At 43.5% G+C, this 24,870-nt stretch overlaps 1 protein-coding gene across 4 annotated transcripts in view; it reads left to right on the top strand.

The window, feature by feature from the left end:
- The window catches only part of MFGE8 (milk fat globule EGF and factor V/VIII domain containing), a 107,247-nt gene that overhangs the window by 3,967 nt on the left and 78,410 nt on the right, over positions 1-24,870 (top strand). For all 4 annotated transcript variants that reach the window (XM_033920093.1, XM_033920095.1, XM_033920094.1 and 1 more), the window contains exons 2-3: positions 14,865-14,990; positions 24,695-24,826. In XM_033920093.1, the coding sequence (XP_033775984.1) occupies positions 14,865-14,990; positions 24,695-24,826 (258 nt within the window). The remainder of the gene's footprint in view (positions 1-14,864; positions 14,991-24,694; positions 24,827-24,870) is intronic.

The following is a 24,870-nucleotide window of genomic DNA, read 5'->3' as shown; positions in this document are numbered from 1 at the left end:
ATCTCTTTCTCTCTCCGAGAGATTTCAGGTGCCTATCCCAGGCCCTTTTGAATTCAAAAACAATCTTTGTCTCCACCACCTCTTCTGGGAGACTATTCCACACATCAACCACCCTTTCCGTAAAAAGGTATTTCCTCAGATTACTCTGGAGCCTATCACATCTTAACTTCATCCTATGCCCTCTTATTGCAGAGTTTCCTTTCAAATGAAAGACTCGACTCATGCGCATTTATGCTACGTAGGTATTTAAACGTCTCTATCATATCTCCCCTCTCCCGCCATACGCCTTATCATGAAGACCACACACTATTTTAGTAGCCTTCCTCTGGACCGACTCCATCCTTTTAATATCTTTTTGAAGGTGCGGCCTCCAGAATTGTACACAATATTCTAAATGAGGTCTCACCAGAGTCTTATACAGCTGCATCAATACCTCTCCTTATGCAACCTAGCATCCGTCTAGCTTTCACCATCACCTTTTCAACCTGTCTGGCCAGCTTAAGATCATCATATACAATCACACCCAAGTCCCACTCTTCTGTCATGCACATAAGTTCTTCATACCCTAAACTGTACCGTAGCCCAAATGTATGACCTTGCATTTCTTAGCATTAAATTTTAGCTGCCAAATTTTAGACCATTTTTCAAACTTCACCAGGTCTTTCTTCATGTTATTCACACCATCTGGTGTGTCTATTCTATTGCAGACTTTGGTATCATCGGCAAAGAGATAAATCTTGGAGATATATATATGCCACACAACTCATATCCATACGCAAGCCAAACAGTATGAAGTACAACAATGGGGGTTGAAAAAGTGTAAAATGTACTTTCCAAAATTAAAACCCATCATAGAAACACTTTATACCATGGGATTAAAGATGCTTAAGAATAATGTGAAATATAAATTAATGGTCAACAAAGATGAAACATTGTATGAAGTTTACAAAGGGTAGGGCACCTTTTGAACTTTCTAATCCAAGGCTGGTATATTTAGTAAAGAGCTTGCCAAACCTGTCCTTGTGACCTCAAGCCCAGCATATCCACAATTAACGTGCATGAAATAAATTTGCATACGTTGGAGACTAATATATAGAAATGTCTCATTTATTTTGTGGCTATCCTGAAAGCCTGATTGGGGGAAGAAACTTCTTGCCCTGGATCAGTAGCAAAGAATGTTGCAACGATTCAAGTTTCTACTTGGTACTTATGGCTAGTGGCATAGTAAGGTACAGACTGCCTTGAGCGCCATCTTCACAGGGGCACCAGCACCGGCACCCCTCTTCCTCTCCGCCCCCTCCCCTATATATCTTTTTAAATGTTTGCTAGCTCAAGCAGTATTTTCAACTGGCGTCGATTCCCTTCTGATGTCACTTCCAGATCACGGGACCAGGAAGTAATGTCAGAAGGGAGCCAAAACCAGCGCAGATGGAAGATGCTGCTTGCACCAGTGAACATTTCAAGAGGCATGTGGGCACCAACATGCTGGGGAAGAGTGGGAGGGCACATGGCACAGTGATGCCAGACACTGCTGCCCCGAGCGCCAACCTCCTTTGCTACGCCCCTGCTTGTGACCTGGGTTGGTCACTATTGGGGAAACAAACTGCTGCTAGGCCCAGTGGATCAGTAATAGACACTTAGCTATATACATGTAAGAAACTTGTTACAAATTTAAAAGTTTACTGTTGCAGAAATGATTTATTTACTACACTTATAGCCAGCATATCAGACATCTATGTATATAACAATATATACATAATTAAAACCATGACATACATAAGCAAACAGAACATGGGAGATCATTATAAAATAACAGCATTCTGTAAACAACCTTAAACTAATTAAAACCAAGCAATTACAAAATGGCCTAATTTTAAGGCAAGTCAAAAGAAGTAGGCTTTCAAACTTTTTTGAAATGCCAGGAAATCAGAAATCGAATGGATGGAATCTGGAACCGAGTTCCATAGTAAAGGTCCAGCTACTTGAAACATATGCGATCGATGATGCCAGATAAACATAAGAATAACCTTACTGGGTCAGACCAATGGTCCATCAAGCCCAGGAGCCCATTCTCACGGTGGCCAATCCAGGTCACTAGTACCTGGCCAAAACCCAAGGTGTAGCAATATTCTATGCTACCAATAGAGGGCAAGCAGTGGCTTCCCCCATGTCTTTCTCAATGGATTTTTCCTCCAGGAACTTGTCCAAACCTTTCTTAAAACCAGCTACGCTGCTCTTTCAGACATTACAGTGCACCAGGATTTACAAACACTAAAAAATTACAACAGTTCTTAGTGCTCTCAATGAACCTCTGGGCTCCTTCGCCATCTAACGCTTCTGTTTATTTTACTGCTACTTTCTATAATAATTCCGCTTTGCGGTTTATGGGATTGATTGTCCTATCCTCTGGCCTTCGGAAGATGCCCTTCCTAGATATATAATTCTTCATGGTCTACTTTAAACCATATAATTGGAAAAGAGTGTAAATTGCATTTGAACAAAATGCACTTACAGTTCTCAAGTAATATTACTGCAGAGCATACGGTGGCAATATATAATGCCAAAATAAAGGGACCATAAACAATGAAAGCCTTTTTAACCGAGAAGGTGCTCACTTTCTTGGTTGAAAAGGCTTTCATTGTTTGTCCCTTTATTTTGGTTTGGTTTGGTTGGCTTACAAGGCTTTTGAGGACTCTTTTGGTCTAAACTTTACCCAGTAGTTACATTGGCAATATATAATGAGCAGAAATCATAAACATGGAAACAAACAAATCCTCCTAGAAAAATAGACACCTATCTTTCTGACCTCTCCTGTTAGAAGGGCAAAACCACATTCAAAAGCGAGTTCGGGACCAAGACTTCACCTGTCTCCCAAAATAGTAATATATGCTGTGTTCGGGCTTTCAGAAGGGAACAGAACCATCTCTTTTGCGTCCTGAGGGTGAAATGTGGCTTCAAGGACTCTCGTTATGTCCTTTATTGTCTGGAATTCCATCGTTTTTCTTCATTTATTTTAACACATGAAGTAGCAATTATATTTTTGTTCCCGCATGAGAAGTCAAGTAATAACTTTAGAACCCCGCCCAAACGTTGTAGAGAAGGACCCCAGAAGGCCTTATGAATACAAATGGTGAAAAGGTTGCCTTTCTTAAACCCGAACATCCTGCACGTTCAGACCAGCTCTCTTAATTCATATACTTACTCCCATTTAAACGCTTTTCAGCCGCCGTTCGGCCCGGCTCCCGCTTCCTCCCGGTCTCAGCGGCTCCTACGCAACCGGAAGCTTTCTCTCTGACGTCGCAACGTGTTTCCGGATCGGGCGCGGGACGCGCGAGGAGCCACTTCCCGCGCTTTTGTGCAATGACGTTGTGAGGAGAACGCCGTGGGGGAAGGGCGGCCCAAACGGACAGATGTTAAGGCACAGCCTAGAGAGACAACAAAGGTAGGGGGGAATGGGTTTAGTTTTTAATTTATTGATTGACTTGAGTCAGTTTTGAGAATGTCCAGCTGCCGTCTGTATTTTGCACTGTTCAGGAAGAAATGCTTTTTTTTTTTACTTTTTTCTCTGGGGTTGTACTGCATGCAGAGTCTTAAATCTTAGGGTTTCCTTTGTATATATTAGAACTTTTAGATTTTGGTCCCCTATTTACATAGGGATTATCTGTGTTCTGGTAAGAATTAATGTTCAGAAGCATACAGTGTGCTTTGTGTAGTTTAATTTTGTGGTTAATCATTTTGTGTTGTTAATAAAATTATATTGTGGGCAGCAGAGGGAAGGCCAAGAAGCAGCCCGTTCATAGCGCTGCCGCCACCGCCGCTGCTGTTTTGGGAGGCTTCAGAGTAGAGAGTTGCGCGGGGACAGAAATCCCACCCGTCTCTGTGAGGAATCCCCTCCGTCCCCGCCCGTCCCTATAAACTTCAGAAATAGTTATTTCATTTAATTATGCTACTGAATTAAAGGCTCTGGTAGAAACCCATTTACAAATAAGCAAAGAGGCTTTATTAATTTGGAAATATTAATTGGGAAGAATACATACTTTGTAAACGGGTTTCTACCAGAGCCTCTAATGTAAATATAAAATATAAATACTCAGCTGATGAGGACCTCCAAGCTTTCAGCTGAGGACTTCCTCTGCAGTTGGCTGAGGGTCCCTTTTGCCAAGCTTGGCAGGCAATAGTAGTGTCCCTGAGTCACAGATGCTGGCACCTCAGTGGCTTATGGATGCTGCCAGCGACTGCTGCGCTTGGTGGAGGGGAGTTCTGGCCGTCTCTGTTGGCGGTGCTTGGGGATCCCCACCAGTCACAGCAAGGGTCAACGAGTGCTTCGACACTGTAGAAATAAAACCAGAAATGCATTTCCTTTTCTTTTGAACACAATACAAATACATCTGCTATATACATTTCCCAAAGCTAACATATTTTAGTCAATAAATTTCGTTTTTTACCTTCGTTGTCTGGAGACTTATTTTTCCATAAAGTTGGTCCCAGTTTCTTTTTTCCGCTTTCCCATCTTCTGTAAATTCTTCTGTTGCTGTCCATTGGTTCCTCCTACCATGGTCCAGAATTTATCCTTTTCTCATCTTTCGTGCCTGCCCACCAGCCCCATGCCCAACATTTCTCCTTTTAACACCCCTCTCCAGCACCATGCCACATCTCTCCCTCCATTCCTTTCACCACTATGTCCAACATTCCTCCCTCTTGCATCCATTTCAATCTGTCCCACTGTTCCCTTTCCACCACAATATTTCTCCCTCTCATCTGTACCTCCCTCCCTATGACCAGAAATTTTTCTTTCTTCCATTCCTGTGTACACAACCATCTCTTTCCCTCCCTTCCTCTCTCCCAAGTTCATGCCTTCTGTGTCCAAAAACGCATTCCCTCCCCCACCTCAGCATCTCTTTCCCTCCCTTCCTCTCTCCCAAGTTCATGCCTTCTGTGTCCAAAAACGCATTCCCTCCCCCACCTCAACATCTCTTTCCCTCCCTTCTTCCATCCTCTTTCCCAAGTTCATGCCTTGTGTCTAAAAACACACTCCCTCCCCCACCTCAGCATCTCTTTCCCAAGTTCATGCCTTGTATCCAAAACGCACTCCCTCCCCTACCTCTTTCCCTCCCTTCCTCCATCCTCTCTCCCAAGTTGATGCCTTGTGCCAAAAACGCACTCCCTTTTGTGTTCCACCTCCCAGCCCTCATCTGCAAGCAAAATGGAGCTTGAGCCGCGAGGCTCGCCTTCTTTTTACTACCTGCCCTGCCGCAGCACACAGCCGACCGGAAGTCTTCCCGATGTCAGCGCTGACGTTGGAGGAAGGGAAGGCTTTGCTTAAGCCCTCCCTCCGACGTCAGCACTGACATTGTGGAAGACTTCCGGTCAGCTGTGTGCTGTGGCAGGGCAGGTAGGAAAAAGAAGACGAGCTTCGCAGCTCGAGTGCAGCGACCCTAGGGGGCATCCCCACGTGATCCCTGCGACCCTAGAGGGAACTTGCGGGATCCCTGCGGGTTTCGCGGGATTCCCGTCGTCCCTGTTCCCGTGCAGCTCTCTACTTCAGAGGTACGGTATGTCAGTCTAACGGGAGGGTCGGTGGGGGTTCTGCTGCGCAGGGGGATGAGAGGTAGGGATAGAGAGATGCTGCACAAGGGGATGGGTGAGAGGGGAGAAAAGATGCTGCATCGGGCAACACTAGTGTCAGGGATGGTGTCGGGGATATTTGGGAGAGGTTTCAGGGGTCGATCTTAACTTGGGTTTATTTTTGGGATAGGGCTTATATTAGGAGCACCTTTAAAAATCACGTTAGGGCTTATTTTTGAGATAGGTCTTATTTTGGGGAAAACATGGTATTTTAGCCTTCATTTAGAAGCATGCATAATGAAGCTGGATCCATGATTCAAGAGAAAGGGAATTCCATAATCCAGGAGCTGCAACCAAAACGGTCCTTGCCCTGGTCTTGGCTTTCCTGTTCTTTCTAATAGCAGGAATTCCCAGTGGCACCCAGTGTCTGAACTGTAACACCCTGCGTGTCTCATGCCAAGTAGTTTATGATCTAGATATTCTGTAGTACCCTAAATGTAAAGACAAACTTGCTCTAAATGTAAAAACAGATCTTGAATTTGATATGAGCCAAAATGGGTAGCCAGTAGAATTATTAACAATAGAAGCTTGTTCCCTACGAGGTTTCCTAAGGACCAGCCGTGCTACTTCTGCATGATTTGCAATCTTTTAATCAGCTTACCTGATAGTCTTATCGAAAGGGCATTAGAATAGTTCCTTCACAGACAGGGTGGTGGATGCCTGGAATGATCTCGCTATACAGGTAGTGGAGACAAAAACAGTGATGGAATTTAAAAATGTGTGGGACAGACACAAAGGATTCCTAAATAGAAAGAGGATAGTATCGACACAAAACTCAACAGATCAAAAACTAGAACTTCATATATGATGTGTAGGAGTGGTGCTTAAACAGAAGCCCAGCAGAGAGCATGAGCAGCAACTCCAGCCTGCTGCTCGCATCAGCGTCAGCTCTCCCTCTGATGTCACTTCCGGGTCCAGAGAGAGAGCCGAGGCGGAGGTGGGCAGCAACTTGGCGATGCTGCTCGTACCGGAGAAGTAAAGAGGTACAAGGTAGGGAAGAGGAGCATCCGCACGGCAGGAGGGGGGCAGAGGAGGGGCACCACCACCCCAAGCACCTCTCGTCCTTGCTACACTACTGGGAGGGAAAAATACTGAAACCTAGTGACTAAAATGAATAATTGCTGGATCTTTTCATCATAGAAACACACGACAGACTGCTGTTAAATATATTCATAGGCTTCTAGATTATTTATGGTGACATTTTGAATTAGATAATTTTTTTAAAGAAAATATTTAAATTAGAATTTTTAATGTTTAACCTTTTCCTGTCGTGCGTCCCGGATGACGGAACATTCCAAAAATGTTGTTTTCATCGTATGTCCCATACTAATAAAGATCCAGGAACACAAAATATTTGAATTTACAGACTTATGACTTATTTACATTATGTTTACAATAGCTGTAAATGATAACGGTGAATAATACAAAACTTTGCTAAAATAATTACGAATTGAACCACCGTTAACATGAAACGTATTACGATAGGAAAAGGTTAAATTAGATTTTGGGGGGGGGATTTAAGAGGTAATTAACTCACTTGTGTTAAGGGAATAATGCATGACTTTAGTCAGATGGGGGAATTCATGAAGGGGTGCTAACTGAAAATAGCGCGCACTAAACACTAAGATGCCCATTATATTCCTGTGCATGCTGAATCAGTTAGCGCCCCTTTGTGAATTGCACCCTAAATGGTAAAATCATGCCCTATTTCATCTTAATATACTATATAAGAAGTCACGGTGGCCATTTTCTCAAGCCAGCCTCAAGGAGCAGGAGCAAGGGGGGGCTTCACTTCTGCCTCCAATGCCTCACTGGACCACCAAGGAGCAAATGTGGGCCTGAGGGTGGGGAGAGCAATGTTCCAGGGGTGGGGGTATTCTACACGGAGAAAGATAAAATATTGCATTTCTGGAACATAAACTATAGACATCTACCCAGCAATATTCTTAGATTCCAACTACTGGAGTTGTCATCGAAGCCCACTCCGTCATCTGCGGGACACAGACTAAAAGGTTACCCGGTAATACCCTCATGTTCCAACTACTGGAGTGTCTGTCAAAGCCCTCTCCAGCCCTCCCAAGAGTGCTCAGAGAATTGAGCGATGTCCTGGCAAAACCGTTGGCTGAGCTATTCAATCTCTCCCTAAGTAAGGGGAAAGTTCCCCTGGACTGGAAATTAGCTAATGTCGTTCCTCTGCATAAAAAGGGTTGCAGGGCAGAGGCTGCGAATTATAGACCGATGAGTCTCACATCAATAGTGTGCAAACTCATGGAAACACTAATTAAAAGCAAATTGGACACGATCTTGAATGAAGGGAATCTTCGGGATCCCAGTCAGCATGGATTCACCAAGGGTAGGTCCTGCCAATCCAATCTCATCAGCTTCTTTGACTGGGTAACAAGAAAGTTGGACTTGGGAGAGTCTTTGGACGTCGTGTACCTGGACTTCAGTAAAGCTTTTGACAGTGTCCCACACCGCAGGCTGCTAAGCAAGATGGAATCGATGGGGTTAGGAGAGACACTAACTGCATGGGTCAATGATTGGCTGAGTGGCAGACATCAGAGGGTGGTGGTTATTGGTACCCTCTCTAAAACATCGGAGGTGACCAGTGGAGTGCCGCAGGGCTCGGTCCTGGGTCCACTCCTTTTCAACATATTCATAGGGGATCTGACTCAAGGGCTTCAAGGTAAAATAATACTATTCGCCAATGACGCCAAACTATGTAATATAGTAAGTGAATGCAGTTTACAGAATTATATGGCGCAGGACCTGCTTACATTGGAAAGTTGGTCCTCAACCTGGCAGCTAGGCTTCAATGCTAAGAAATATAAGGTCATGCACCTCGGAAGCGGAAATCCATGCAGGACGTACTTCTTGAACGGAGAAACTTTAACTAGGACTTCAGCAGAATGAGATTTAGGAGTAATCATCAGTGCAGACATGAAAACTGCCAATCAAGTGGAGAAGGCTTCATCTAAGGCAAGGTAGATATTGGGTTGTATCAATAGAAGTTTCGTCAGCCGAAAGCCTGAAGTCATAATGCCGTTGTACAGGGCCATGGTGAGACCTCATCTGAAGTACTGTGTGCAATTCTGGAGGCCACATTACAGTAAAGATGTGCGCAGAATTGAATCGGTTCAGCGGACGGCCACCAGGATGATCTCGGGGCTCAAGGGTCTCTCGTACAAAGAGAGACTGAACAAATTGCAGCTCTACACTCTCGAGGAACGTAGGGGCAGGGGAGACATGATCGAAACATTTAAGTACCTCACGGGACGTGTCGAAGTGGAAGATGATATTTTCTTTCTCAAGGGACCCTCGGCCACAAGAGGGCACCCGCTCAAACTCAGGGGCGGAAAATTTCATGGCGACACCAGAAAGTATTTCTTCACAGAGAGAGTGGTTGATCATTGGAACAAGCTTCCAGTGCAGGTGATCGAGGCAGACAGCGTGCCAGACTTTAAGAATAAATGGGATACCCATGTGGGATCCCTACGAGGGTCAAGATAAGGAAATTGGGTCATTAGGGCATAGACAGGGGGTGGGTAAGCAGAGTGGGCAGACTTGATGGGCTGTAGCCCTTTTCTGCCGTCATCTTCTATGTTTCTATGTTTCTACCTTAGCTCACTCCTTATTCCTTACAATCCCTCATGCTCTCTTCATTCCTCATCACCCAACCTTCTTGTGGTACCCTCACTCCCATCCTTTTGCCTCACTATTTCGTATCAGCTATTTAGGTCCCTCCCTCTGGAGTGCCTTTCCACCCCACATCTGCTCTGAGCCTTCCTATTCAAAATTTAAATCATTACTCAAGACCCTCCTGTGTTCTAGAATCTTTTGGTTCATCTCCATCATGAGTTTTTTTTTTTTTGTCCCCTCTCCTTCTGTTTCTACCCCCTGATTTTACTACTATTGTAAACTGCATATTTGCCTTTTTTTTTTTACATAGTGGCATTGTAAATGACAGCATATAAAGACCTGAACAGCCCATCCAGTCTGCCCAATATTCACACTCATTATACATTGTCTTTTCTTTAATATTTCTGGGCAATAGACCATAGAAGTCCTCCCAGTACTTTCTTTAGGTTCCCACTGCTGGCTTTTTTGATTGCTTGCGGTATACCATGTTCTTGGAAATAAGTATGAGAGTAGGACACTGATTATCCAAACTCCGATTATCTGGATGTCCAATTATCCAGATTGCTGCTTCTCTTTATTTTTTAAAATTTTTTGTATCGTAGTTATCACATTATACCTGATATACAGTAAAAAAAAAAAGTTATATCACATTTGTTATTTTAAGAACATAAGAATTGCCGCTGCTGGGTCAGACCAGTGGTCCATCGTGCCCAGCAATCCGCTCACGCAGTGGCCCTTAGGTCAAATACAAGTGCCCTATTTGAGTCTAGTCTTACCTGCGTAAGTTCTGGTTCAGCAGGAACTTGTCTAACCTTGTCTTGAATCCCTGGAGGTGGCTTTCCCCTATAATAGCCTCTGGAAGAGCGTTCCAGATTTCTACTTGTAACGCTCTAAAGTGTGTGTCTTTCAACAAGGATGTCTATTCATCTGTTCATCTGGATGTCTATTCGTCTGGATTTTTCCATTATCTGGACTGCTCTCTGCTGAGGTTAGTTCGGATAATCGACATCCTACCGCAGATAAAGTAAATAATCCTAATGAAAGTCTGTCAAGAGAGACAAGAAAAAAACTTGAAAAAAGAACCAAAACATTAACAATACGGTCTTCTTTTTGTTTGATGTCTATTAGACTTCGTTTTGACTCCTAAAGCGGACATGTCAAACTCTGGCCCGCGGGGGTAATAAAATTTGGCCTGCCAAAGAATTCCTGCTGTCGCCGAGATTTGGCCCACCGTTCCTTCCCTCCCTCCATCAGGTGCAATAACTTATGTACCCACCCAAAAATCATTGCACTTTCTGTAGATATAAATAATTTGACTTTAAAAAAATTGCAATATTGCCTTTATCCCAGTCTTAAATCATGTGCAGCATTTCTTCTAGGCCCGGGGTATACCTCAACGCCAATGTGAATTGCTGTGTCAAAATCAGAGCCCTGCCGCCGCTGCACCACGTTCCTTCTGCCGCGGTCCTGTACGTCAGAGGAGGGACGGGACTGCAGCAGAGGGAACATGCGGCGGCAGGGCTCCGATTTTGATACAGCTCTTCACATTGGCGTTCAGGTTGATATATGAAAATCAATAAAGATTTTTTTTTTTTAATTATTTACTTGGATTTTGCTCACAGCTTTTTTCAGTAGTAACTGAGGCATACTAGCTCTTTCCCTGGCCCCTGAAAGATCACATTCCAAACTTGTATCAGGCCATGGAGGGTTAAATGACTTGCCCACGATCACAATGGGATTTGAACTGGGCACTCTGGATGTCATGCCCAGTGCTTTAACCAGTTAAATAAAGTGCTCTTGCTGATCCTTATGACTGAGGGGCAGATTCTCAAAACTAAAATCTGCTTTTAACGGGCTCGCCAAACCGGTTCCAGTCGGCTTAACGTGCATGAATTTTAGGGGCGGATTATCAAAACGGCTTACCGAGGTCTTTTCCGAGTTTTCTGGCAGTCGCCGATACTGCCATGCAAACGGTTATTAATATTAAAATGATCACTCCAAGCAATTCTCTTTAATCGCAGAGTGATCCTAACGTCATTGTGCCATATCTGCGCCCACAAATTTACCGACAGGTCTTAGCTGTCATTACTTTACTTTCTGATCAGTGGTTGAGCGCTGATTGGCTCAGGCACTAACAGGAAAGTAAAATTTGACAGCTCATTAGTTGATACTGTACCTTCCACTGGCACAAATGATTATTTTCTTTTGTCTCCCGGAAGAGATGGTCAAAACAGAGACTGGGATAGGCACATGGGATCTCTCAGAGGGAAAGAGTCTGCGTATGGACAGACTAGATGGGCCATTTGGCCTTTATCTGCTGTCATGTTTCTACGGAATGGTTCCATTTCTATTGTATTGTTAGAAAAATAGCCACATGGGTTAAACATTTACATGGATTGAATTTATCCACTATCTGCAATGTCTGCTGCTGGCTCTTTATTTCTTAGAAATGATTATCCTGCCAGAATTCTTTGGGGCTGAGCTATTTTCCTTCAGTGCAAGAGTTATAATTTCTGTTTTGCTGATGAAGAAAGGATAACTTGAGAAAGCTAGTCACAGATGAATTAAGTTATTTCAGTGGCAAGGTCTTGCCTACTGAATTGGCTGAATTGTAATATTTACAGAATACTGAAGACTAACTGGTTTCAGGGGGCAAGGATAGAGTTTAAAATATTATGCCCACGTGTCCTTTAAGAGTCTTAGTTTATGGTATAGCTTTGTCATGCTTGTCACATTTATTTTTGGCAGGCTTCTCATCCCAGATCGCTAGATTAGTGGGAACAAATAAGTTCTTGATCCCATTATCAAGAAGGCGTCATTACAAGTAGTTTTTTGCTGTAGATTTCTGTGAAAATGCTCTTTTGGTTTGGAACTTTATCCCTTCAGAGCTTTGATATCCATCTAATGATTATTTTCGAGTTAGACAACTAGGAGCTGTTTTACAAAGCTGTGGCAGGGAAAGGGATTGGGACTTGTATACCATCTTTTTGAAGTTTTACAACCACATTCAAAGCGGTTTACATACAGATACTTCAAGCATTTTCCCTATCTGTCCCAGTGGGCTCAGAGTCTATTTGGGGCAATGGAGGATCAAGTGACTTGCCCAGGGTCACAAGGAGCAGTGCAGGGTTTGAACCCACAACCTCAGGGTGCTGAGCTCTAACCACTACACCACAATCTGCTTAGTGCATGCTCTTATTCATGTCTTTCCCTTGCGTTAAGGCCATTTTCCCACATGGGTAAAATGGCTGACTTTATGATTTCTCCATTAATAGTCACATGCCATTTCTCCATTAATAGCCATTAGCATGTGAATCCATAGTACCACCATCTATTTTGTATGGGGTAAGAACTCACACTAAACCTGTGCTAATCGGTTAGTATGTAGCAATGTTGATGTGCTAACTGATTGTCATAGATGCACCCACTCTTTACCTCCCAGACATGCCTCCTCCATGAAAAAATACTTGGGCAAAATATTTCCTGTGACCAGGAAGTGACATGAGAAAGGAGCCAAGGCCGGTGTGAGCAGAAGATGGAAGATGCTCACGCCGGCTAACATTTAAAGAGCTACACGGGGGAGCAGAGAGGAGGAGAGGCGTTGGTGCCTCTGCCAAGACAACACCCGGGGCAGTTCACCCCCCCTCCCCCCCCAATGCCTTTGGCAGCTAGGGCTCTTCAGCTTGGAGATATGATAGATATATATTAAAATACTAAGTGGAACTGATAAAACATGAATTCTTGTTTACTCTCGAAAAATACTAGGACTAGGGGGCATGCAATGAAGCTACCAAGTAGTAGATTTAAAACTCAATGTGTAATTAAACTCTGGAATTCATTGCCAGAGAATATGTTCTTATGAAAGCAGTTAGCTTAGCAGGGTCTAAAAAAGGTTTGGATAAATGAAGATGGACTTGGGAAAATCCACTATTTATTTCTAGGATAAGCAGCATACAATCTGCTTTACTCTTTTCAGATCTTGCTAGGTAGTTGTGACTTGAATTGGCCATATTGGAAACAGGATACTGGGCTTTGTGGACCTTCGGACTGACCTAGCATGGCAATGCTTACCTTATTATGTTAAATGCCACTGAATATCAACAAAGACCACTAAACTGAAAGTTGGCTATCTGGCCCGGGGGTTTAAGTGCTGATATTCAGCACTTAACATTACATTACATTAGAGATTTGTATTCCGCCATTACCTTGCGGTTCAAGGCGGATTACAAAAGATTTATGGAAGGGGGTTATAATGGAAGAACATTTGTCATTACTAACGTTGAGAAGAGTAGATCATTTGTCATTTCAAGAGTTGTACGGAGTAGAACATTTGTCAGTATTTGAAAGGTAAAAAGTGGAGAGGAGTAGGTCGAAATTTAGGAAGACAGGGAAACTAAGGAAGATCATTTGTTTTTTTTTGGTTTTTTTTAGTTAAGCGGCCAAATCAGACCACACAAAACTCGGTCCTATCTTTATGCGGTGTCACTTAGGTGGTTAAGTGCTGAATATTGCACTTAATCGCATAATAGATAGCCAGCCTCATAGCTCTGGATATTCAATGCAAGTGCCTGAACATGGCCTGGAACTGAATATCTGGGAATAACGCTGGTGGTGGCTTGAAAATTGCTCCCCGCTGCTGGCTGAATATCTACCCTCTAAATGTTAATGCTTAATATGTTTTTGTGGATGGAATTTGCGAGTTCAGACTTCCTCAGCCCCTCAGTAAAGGCAGGGACAATAGAGGAGGAAGTGGACTGCTGCACAGCAGGTCATTTCATCCTCCTGTGTTGGCTTAGACCCGACTATTTTTATGAACCGCTCTTCCGCACATGCAGAATTCCGCCAGGAGTAATATGTGTCTGGATTGCCATGAATGATGCTGCTGCATTCCATTATATGACAAGGCGAATACAGTAGAATCTCAGATATCCGGACCCATGGGGATTGGTGGATGCCAGATAACTGTTTTTCTGGTTGATTCAGAGTGCTTTATTAGAAACCTTGTCTTAACACAGATCTCAATCTCCCCCTTCCCTCCCGCCCCGAAGCACCAGTGGTCCTGAGCCACAACCTCCTCACTCACTCCCTCCCTACGCCAAAGTGGTAGCCGGTCAGCAGGAGGCAGAGCTCAAAACAAGCTGCTTGCAGCCCGACAGGGCCTTTCCTCTCACATGTTGGAAGTGATGCGTCAGAGGAAAGGTCCTGCTGAGGCTGGCCGCGAGCAGCCTATTTTGAGCTCTGCTTCCTGCTGACCAGCTTCCACTTTGGGTAAGGAAAGGAGGGAGCGATGGGGTTCATAGCTCAGGACCGCCGTCTGCTTCAGGGCTTGAGGGAGGGGGAGTTGCAGCTCGGGGGGGGTGGGGGGGGAAACTTTTTTATTTTTCACCAGCAATTTTTTTGCTGGTTGGGCAAGTGCGCCAATTAACCGAGTACCGGTTAACTGAGATTCTACTATATTATCTTTTTTTGATCTTCTGATCACTATGAAATTGTCTGTCACTCTTTCTGCTGTGATGAGGGCTAGTAAAAGAGAGAGAGGCTTCTAGTTTATTGGATTGTTTTACACTGTTAAGACTTAAGTGATTTTTATTTTCTTTCAGGTGAGCTCTGTAGGGTAAACCGTTGTCTGAATGGGGGCACGTGTTTGACTGGTGTGAAAGACTCCACTTTCTACTGCATTTGCCCTGATGGCTTCACTGGCATAATTTGTAATGAGACAGAGAAAGGTATGTAAGAAACTACTTACTCTGAGTTGAAAAATTGCAATATCAGTGGAATGAAATTAAAAAAAAAAAAATTTGGAAGAGGAGTCAAGAAGGTGAAAGTACAGGGGGTGATAAGACAGAGGAGAAGATGGAATTGGATTGGGGTTGTGGTGTAGAAGGATAAGAACATAAGAATTGCCGCTGCTGGGTCAGACCAGTGGTCCATCGTGCCCAGCAGTCCGCTCACGCAGTGGCCCTTAGGTCAAATACCAGCGCCCTATTTGAGTCTAGCCTTACCTGCGTACGTTCTGGTTCAACAGGAACTTGTCTAACCTTGTCTTGAATCCCTGGAGGGTGTTTCCCCCTACGACAGACTCTGGAAGAGCATTCCAGTTTTCCACCACTCTCTGGGTGAAGAAGAACTTCCTTATGTTTGTACGGAATCTATCCCCTTTTAACTTTAGAGAGTGTCCTCTCGTTCTCCCCACCTTGTAGAGAGTGAACAACCTGTCTTTATCTAATAAGTCTATCCCTATCAGTACCTTGAATGTTTCGATCTTGTCCCCTCTCAATCTCCTCTGTTCAAGGGAGAAGAGGCCCAGTTTCTCTAATCTTTCGCTGTATGGCAGCTCCTCCAAACCCTTAACCATCTTAGTCGCTCTTCTCTGGACCCTTTCGAGTAGTACCGTGTCCTTCTTCATGTACGGCGACCAGAGGAGATTGTCCTACACTATGAAGAAAAAGAAATAAGAGACAAATGGGCACAGGTAACCAGTTAGAGACAGTAAAGGGAACTTGTGAGCAATGACACCATGTGAGCAATGTCCACCGAGAATAAACATTCTCATAGATACAAGAGGAAAGGAAGTTAAGGAGTTAGTAGGGAAGAGAGATGGTCTTGGGTGAGGCATTTTGTTCTCTAACTTACACTGTTTCATTTTGGGCTGCAGAGAAGGAAAGCTGAAGTTGGTATATAGCAGGGGTCTCAAAGTCCCTCCTTGAGGGCCTCAATCCAGTCGGGTTTTCAGGATTTCCCCAATGAATATGCATGAGATCTATGTGCATGCACTGCTTTCAATGCATGTTCATTGGGGAAATCCTTAAAACTGGATTGCGGCCCTCAAGGAAGGACTTTGAGATCCCTGGTGTATAGTATTTTGGGTGTGAGGAAAGTCTAGAAAGAAAAGTTAATGCACAGAATACAGAGGGAGAGGGAGAGGCCCTTTTGCTAAAAGATGTTAAGCCTAATGTACACTTAGCATGAGAAAGAGTCTACCGCAAAAATACGTTAAAGCGTTTTTTGGTATTTTGCCTCTTTGTACATGCTAAATGGTGCATTAGCTTTGTAGGTGGCATGCCGTGGACAGAGAATGGGCATGGAAGTGTTAATCAGCTAGCACCTTCATATTAGCATGCACTAAGAGCTAGATTTTATAAACAATGCCTAAGTGCGTCTACATTGTAGGCGCCACTTGGCGCTGATGTCAATCAACCGATAGGTGCCATTTATATAGAAAACACACCTAGCAGCACCTAAGCGCCCTAGACATAAGCCCTGTTCCATTAGGCCAGATTTTTACTCACCTAATTTGGCGGTGCCTATATCAGATGCCTAATGGCTCTTAACTCAACCACTCCTAACTATTCTCTGCCTATAACCAGGCCTACTGTTTGAGATAGGCGTTGTTAGGCATCCTTAGGCGTGGGAGGGCACCGCCACTTAGGCATCACTAGGCGTCTTAAGACTTCGGCATCAAACTTTTAAATCGTTTAATTAATTTTTTTGATTGGCTGAAAACCGGTGTGGTCAATTACCATGCAGATTAAGCCAACTGAAAAATAAAAATTAGGCGCCGATCCAGAACTTAGGTGTCGCTAGGCAGCTATAGTTAGGGCGCCATTTATAGAATAAGGCCTTAACTGGCTAACGCAGAATTAATGTGGGTTCGCGTGTTAACTTTTGTAGGTACTGTGCATTAATGCCAACATTAGTTACTGACCTGAAATTCAAAAAATGGAAAATACCTCAAAAATGTTCCACGTTAAAATCTGAGATTAGCACATGGGAAAATCTAGAAGTAGAATGTGTTAAGACGGACAGAACAGTGAGGAGATGTAGGGCTTGATGTCTCCAAGTTATTGTAAATGCGGCCTCAAATGCCTCCGGCACTTACAACTATAACTTGTGCCAATCTAAACTTAAAGCCCCCAGCCTAGAGTGAATGTAGCTCTGTAACCCCCACTCCACCTCCCTAGTATACTGTGAATATACCCTGATGCTTTGCTGCAATGTACTGTGAATGTACCTCCTTTCCCTTATTCTACCCGGCAGTATAACGTGAATGTACCCTTAATCCTGTACCGCCAAAACACTGTGAATGTATCACTGTAACCAATTCTGGGCTCCTGGATGGGACGGGCTATAAAACTAACTCGGAGGAAGGAAAGGTGAGTAGTGGAGTCCCTCAGGGTTCGGTGCTGGGGCCGATCCTGTTCAATATGTTTGTGAGTGACATTGCTGAAGGGTTAGAAGGAAAAGTTTGCCATTTGTGGATGATACCAAGATTTGTAACAGAGTAGACACTGAGGAGGGAGTGAAAAACATGAAAAAGGATCTACAAAAGTTAGAGGAATGGTCTAAAATCTGGCAACTAAAATTAAATACAAAGAAATGCAGAGTAATGCATTTGGGGATTAACACTCGGAAGGAGCTATATATGCTGGGAGGGGAAAGGGACCTTGGGGTGATAGTGTCCAAAGATCGAAAGGCGAAAAAACAGTGTGTCAAGGCAGTGGCTGCTACCAGAAGGATGCTGGGCTATATAAAGAGAGACGTAACCAGTAGAAGAACGAAGGTGTTGATGCCCCTGTACAGGTCGTTGGTGAGGCCCCACTTGAAGTATTGTGTTCAGTTTTGAAGACCGCATCTGACAAAGGACATAAGAAGACTTGAAGCGGATTCAGAGGAGGGCGACGAAAATGATAGGAGACTGGAAGCCCTGAATATGTATACCCTAGAGGAAAGGAGAGACAGGGGAGATATGATTCAGACATTCAAATACTTGAAAGGTATTAACATAGAACAAAATCTTTGCCAGAGAAAGGAAAATGGTAAAACCAGAGGACATAATTTGAGGTTGAAGGGTGGTAGACTCAAGAGCAATGTAAGGAAATTCTTCTTTACGGAGAGGGTGGTGGATGCATGGAATGTGCTCCCAAGAGAGGTGGTGGAGATGAAAACGGTGACAGAGTTCAAAAAAGCGTGAGATGAACACAGAGGATCTGGAATCAGAAAATAATATTGAAGAACTAAGGCCAGTACAGGGCAGACTTGCACGGTCTGTGTCTGTATATGGGCATTTGGGGGAGGATGGGCTGGGAGGGTTTAGATGGACTGGAGTGAGCTTTGACAGAGACTTCAGTAGTTGGAACCCAAGAACAGTACTGGGCAGAGCTTTGGATTTTTGCTCAGAAATAGCTAAGAAGAAGAAAAAAAACAAACCATCAAATTTTTAGATTGAATCAGGTTGGGCAGACTAGATGGATCATTTAGGTCTTTATCTGCCGTCATCTATTATGTTAAATAAATAAATGAAACATGGTCGCAAAGACATGTGGGTTGTTGTGGGCCGATCTTTTTGGCCGATTTTGTAATGGTGATAAATGTTCCAACAACCCTGCATGCAAATTAAAGATAGCATGTTATCTGCAGCAGGGCTCATAGGAATAAAATGGGTCGCATGGCAGATAACATGTTAATATTTAGTAAAATACCTTAACCAGATTCCACAGGATAAGTGTTGTGTGAAAGAAAAATTCTGAGGTTTTTCATTCAGCTTGTTTTATGGAGTGTCCTTTGTTTTATTGTTTTGAAAAATTAAATTAAACTGTTCACACCCACTCATAATTTTATAAATTTCTGTCATATCCTTTCTGTTACCTCTGTTCCAAGCAGTGGTTAAAGCTATGGTCTCAGCACCATGAGGTTGTGTGTTCAAACCCACATTGCTCCTTGTAACCCTGAACAAGTCACTTAATACCCCCATTGCCCCAGGTACATTAGACAGATTGTGAGCCTAACAGAATAGACAGGAAAAAATGCTCGAGTACTTGAATAAATTCATGTAAACCGTTCTGAGCTCCTCTGGAAGAATGGTATAGAAAATTGAATGAATGAATAAATAAATAAATAAATGATTTGTGCGGAGGTTTCCTGTAATCCCGTCTGATCGATTGCTGTGAGAGCGACTTTGACAGATGCACAGAGCCGGTTTGGGGAAGTCCCAAAGCAGCCTCCTGCCACTCAGCTGTTGAGACTTTTTCCTTTTTTTTAAATGGCACAGATGTTGTGTGTGTGTTACACATGCACAATATCTGCCCCATTAAAAAAAAATATGAGCCAACCTCACCCCCCACCCCCACTGCCGGCCCCCAGAATCAAAATAGAGGGAGGCCCACTTCATCTTGCCACTGTGACCTCCCCCACCCTCATGCCAGGTGAACTACCTCGCCTGCACTTGAATAAAATCGGCAGGAGGGATGCCCACTCTCTGCTGCTGCTGCAAAAAAAAAAACCCCTCCCCTCCCCAGTTTATCAAAAATTGGCAGGAGGGATGCCCATTCTTTCCTGCCACTGGATGCTCCCCCTGATCCACCCTCCACACCTCCTTCGTACCTCTAAATTAGGATGACAGTAGGGGGATGCTAAGTCCCTCCTGCTTGCAGACCTGCCATTCCAAAATGGTGGACCTTCCCCTTCCCGGTGCATCCCAGGATACACAGGGAGGAGCTTAAGGCCCCGATTGGCTCAGATGTTTAACCTTTTCCTATCGTAATAAATTTTATGTTACGCTGGTTCCAATCGTAATTATTTTAGCAAAGTTTTGTATTATTCATCGTTATCATTTACGACTATTGTAAACATAATGTAAATAAGTCATAAGTCTGTAAATTCAAATATTTTGTGTTCCTGGCTCTTTATTAGTCCATACAGACTGTTTATCCACTGTCTATGTCATTTTTGGAATGTCCCGTCTTCTGGGGCACATGATAGGAAAAGGTTAAGGCCCCTCCCCATGTAGCCCAAGATGCAATGGGAAGGGGAAGGCCCACCATTCTGGAGTGGCGGGCCTGCAAGCAGGAGTTACTGGGCATCCTTCCTGCTGTTGTCCTAATTTTAGAGGTACAGGGGGGTTCGGAGGGGGGGTGTTGGCATCCTTCCTGCCAACTTTTGGTAAAGTAGGGGTGGGTCAGTTCTGCAGTGGGGGAGGGGTTGCAGCATCAGGAGGGAGTGAGCATCCCTGCTGCTGAGGTTTTTTTTGTATGTGTGTGTGTAAAAATGAAATAACTCAGGCAGACCTGTGGTCTTTTTGGGTCAGTATTACTGATGCAATGTTAGGCCATCGATTCGATGGCTGGTTTTAATATTAATGACCTCATTTGCATGCTAGAAACAGAGAATGTACGACTGCACAGAAAACCACGCGGTACGATTGGAGAGTTTTGTGCATCTAAGCAAAAATAGCAAAGAACTGCATGTCGACAACAGGGAGGAATGTATCACTCCACTACAAATATTCATGACATGAAGAAATGGACAGTAAAAAAAAAACTCAACATGGCCATGTTTTGGAAATGAGCCTGTGTTAGGAGTCATGCAGTCTAAAATGAAGATACTTACTTTATAAATACATCGGTATAAATTAGATGGATTAAAAAAACATCTAGAAAGTAAAAACAACTGGAAAGCCAATAACAATATCAGAGTACAAAGGCTTAAAGCTTAAATATTAAAAACATCATTTGAAAACAATATAAAAGTGTAAACTATAGAACAGATATATATTGTAAATATAAATATATATAATTGTTAACGTTGAAAAAATAGAACAGTGGAGTTGACAACACGGGCTGTTTTGGCTACAGTATCTGCATGAGGAGTCTGATGGAATACTATCTGCTTAACCTAGAAACAACATGCAATCATCATCCACCAAAGAAAACACTCCAGAAAATAATGTGCTGCAAAGGCAGCCTATGTTCCACAATCTAAAACGCCAGAACGAATCCCACTGATATGGACTTGACAATTCAATACAATGAGCAACTGTTATAAACTAAACTAAAACTTTGTATACCGGGTCTTCAGTCAGAAAGGAGCTTGACTCTGTTAACAGTAACTAAAAAAAATACTTAAAGTAAGTCAGAAAATATTAATATGACTAGTTTCCAAAGTGTTTGGCAAATAAAATAGTTTTTAAGGATTTACGAAAAAGTTGAAAAGGACCAGGACCCCTTAAAATAAGAGGACGTTCGTTCCATAGTTGAGACAATTTGAAAACCAAGGATTGACTGAAATTCTTGACTCCTTTGATTCCTTTCATTGAAGGAAGGGAGAGTTTGAATTGTTGGGTGCCTCTTGCATAGGAGAATCTATAAGCATTCCACAATAAAGGGACAAGAGGGATGAAGATACCATATAAAATTTTAAAAGTAATACATGCACATTTAAAGTGAATCCTGAGATAGACCGCTTCAGGATAAAAAGTTAACAAGGGCAAAAGCAAAGGATATAAAATGCAGTTCTCTATGTGTAGGGCATCGACTGTATATCAATAGTTTGGAAAGTAGGCCTTTCCAGGGGACAAGTAGATATCGCACTTCAAATGCACTTCCAGCTGTAATTAAAATTAAAACTATGCATTCTGTTGAGTAGATTTACAAGTATGACAGGACTGCCTGCTATGGATTGTGTCGCAAGGAGATAGCTTTCCTCTGGTAGTAACTCAGAAAGAATGTATCCAACGGTATTGTCATGTAATAATATTGCAGTGAGGCTCTACTTGTAGATAAAACTGCTACACAAAGTCCAGATTTCAGACATTTCAGCAAAAGGGTCTCAGAGTGAAAAATTGTAATGATTTCAACTTTAAATCTGTTCAGTAACATATAGAGGGGGAGGTGGTGGGAGGGGGGGGAGCAGACTGCCCCGGGTGCCATCTTGGCACCAGCACATCTCCACCCCCTCATGCCACACTCACGCCCCTCCCTTCCCTCCCCCCACCTCTTTAAATCTTCCTCAGCATGAGCAACTTCGCCAGCTTGGCTCCTCTCTGAAATCACTTCCTGGTCATGGGGCCAAGAAGTGATGTCGAAGAGAATCCAAGGTCAGTGCGAGTAGCAGGCCAGAGAAACTACTTCCACTGGTGAAGATTTAAAGAGATATGGGGGGGGGGGCGTCACTATGCCAGGCACCCTACCCTCACTACGCCACTGATAAGAGGGGCATTTTTGATAGGATGTCTAAGTCTGGGTTTTGATGGCCTTGCACTTTCCACCATAAATGTCATGATTAGAGTGTCTTATGGGCCTGGCTCCTCCTCTTTATGGCTCACTAGCCCACCCACCAGGCTACTTAAGACACCTGTGTGCTGCTCTACTAGGCTTTTCCATACCACGTCCTGCTTTACTGTTTCATTTAGATCTTTGTGGGGTGAGAAGGGGGTCAGTGACCACTGGGGGAGTGTGAAGGGGTCATTACTTAATCCCTCAAGTAGTCATCTGGTCACTGGGTTCCTTTTTGGCAATTGGGCTCTATTAAAACAGGTCTAGCTCCAGATGTCTAACTTCTATCCTGGACGTCTTAGGAAATGTTCAATTATCAGTGCAAGACATCTAAGTGCTAAGCCTGCCCATAACACGACTCCCAGCACGCCCCCTCGAACTTTGGATGCACAGCGGCTGAGAAGTCTAGCAAGATGGCCAGAAAGTTGGCTTTGAAAAGCGGCACTTGGACATTTTGGCGAGACGTCTTTCTTTTTTGAAAATGAGCCCCATAGGCTTTTAGATTATCTAGTTAAAACTATAAATGGGTGACCATACCAAAAGGAACCACAATCTTTCAGTCAATAGGAATAATAGGAACCTTAGTAAAAATGCAAAGCTTACCCAGTCATAATTATACTGAAATTACATAGTGGGGAAATTTTCAGACAGGCTTATGGTTGCAAGCTCCGTGCATTGTTTGTTCAAGTATTTTGATAATAATAATAACAGTTTATATACCTCAGGACCGTGAAGTTCTATGCGGTTTACAATGATTAAAAGATGCTACAGACTGAGTAGAATTAACAAAGTTAAGAGCTAGTGATGAACAGCTCTAGAGATCAGATATTGTGGACTAAGATTGTACAGGTCAGTTACCTAAATACTTCAGGAATAGATATGTTTTTAGGTTTTTCCTAAATTCCCCATAAGTAGTAGGTCAGCTATCTGCATTATTTACCTTTGAAAATCAGCAAGTGCAAAAGACATTCACTAAAAATGTTTTGTGGCCTTATTTATGTGGATAGCGAAGGAGAAGAGGGATGGTGAATAGCATCTTCTTTTGGGAATCGGTTCTATGAGTGCTATTTTTCGCCTCAACCTAAACACGTCTTTACAAATGCTAAAATACATGTGCAGTGTGCTACGTTGGAGGAGGAAAGGTTTCATTCACATCATCATAACCAGGGCGAAAAGGTCGAACAGAATGCTAGGAATGATTAAGAAGGGGATCACAAACAGATCGGAGGTGGTTATCATGCCGCTGTACCGGGCCATGGTGCGCCCCCCACCTGGAATACCGCATCCAACACTGGTCGCCGTACATGAAAAAGGACATAGTACTACTCGAAAGGGTCCAGAGAAGAGTGACAAAAATGGTTAACATAGAAACATAGAAGATGACGGCAGAAAAGGGCTACAGCCCATCAAGTCTGCCCACTCTGCTTACCCACCCCCTGTCTATGCCCTAATGACCCAATTTTCTTATCTTGACCCTCATAGGGATCCCACATGGGTATCCCATTTATTCTTAAAGTGTGGCACGCTGTCTGCCTCGTTCACCTGCACTGGAGGAGTTGCCATACAATGTGAGGCTAGAGAAACTGGGCCTCTTGTCCCTTGAAAAGAGGAGACTGAAAAGGGACATGATCGAAACATTCAAGATATTGAAGGGAATAGACTTAGTAGAGAAAGAGAGATTGTTCACCCTTTCCAAGGTGAAGAGAACGAGAGGGCACTCGCTAAAGTTAGAAGGAAATAGATTCCGTACAAACGTAAGGAAGTTCTTCTTCACCCAGAGAGTGGTAGAAATCTGGAACGCTCTTCCAGAGGCGGTTATAGGGGAAAACACCCTCCAGGGATTCAAGACAAGGTTAGACAAGTTCCTGCTGAACCAGAACGTACGCAGGTAAGGCTAAACTCAATTAGGACACTGGTCTTTGACCTAAGGGCTGCCGCGTGAGCAGCCTGCTGGGCACGATGAACCACTGGTCTGACCCAGCAGCGGCAAATCTTATGGGTAAATACCTATTTGCAGGGACAAATGCCTTTGAAATTTGTCCTCCCGATGCATTAGACACATGGCAGCACCCTGAAATTACTGTCGTAAATACGCTTTTGAATCTTGCGAGAATCGTCCAAATGCCAGGTTGTGAAACTGTGTGAGAGGAGCTGATAGAAATTCTGCCAATTTCCTTGTTAGTTCACATTTTAACTCTTCTTGAACGTTTTGCATTTACCTTCAGCTGTTTCCCGCCCTATCTTTTGCGCTCTTTTCTTCCACACCAACAAAGAAATAACTCTCCTGCATGTTATGTTATTGGGTTTGCCTCAAATAAGCAGTGCTTGGCTAAAAAGAATCTGCTTTTGCTGATGTTTCTTTACTTGTTTTCTCTTTCTAGGCCCTTGCCATCCGAATCCATGCCACCACAATGCAGAGTGTCAGGTGGTATCTTCCACCCGCCGGGGGGATGCATTTACTGAATATGTATGCAATTGCCCCCCAGGATATGAGGGCATACACTGCCAGAACAGTAAGTACTGAGTATGTTTGTGCAACGTAGGGTTAAACCTAATA

Source organism: Geotrypetes seraphini, chromosome 14 (genome assembly GCF_902459505.1).
Source record: "Geotrypetes seraphini chromosome 14, aGeoSer1.1, whole genome shotgun sequence".
NCBI classification, from domain to species: domain Eukaryota; kingdom Metazoa; phylum Chordata; class Amphibia; order Gymnophiona; family Dermophiidae; genus Geotrypetes; species Geotrypetes seraphini.
This window is presented reverse-complemented; position numbering and strand designations above follow the sequence as displayed.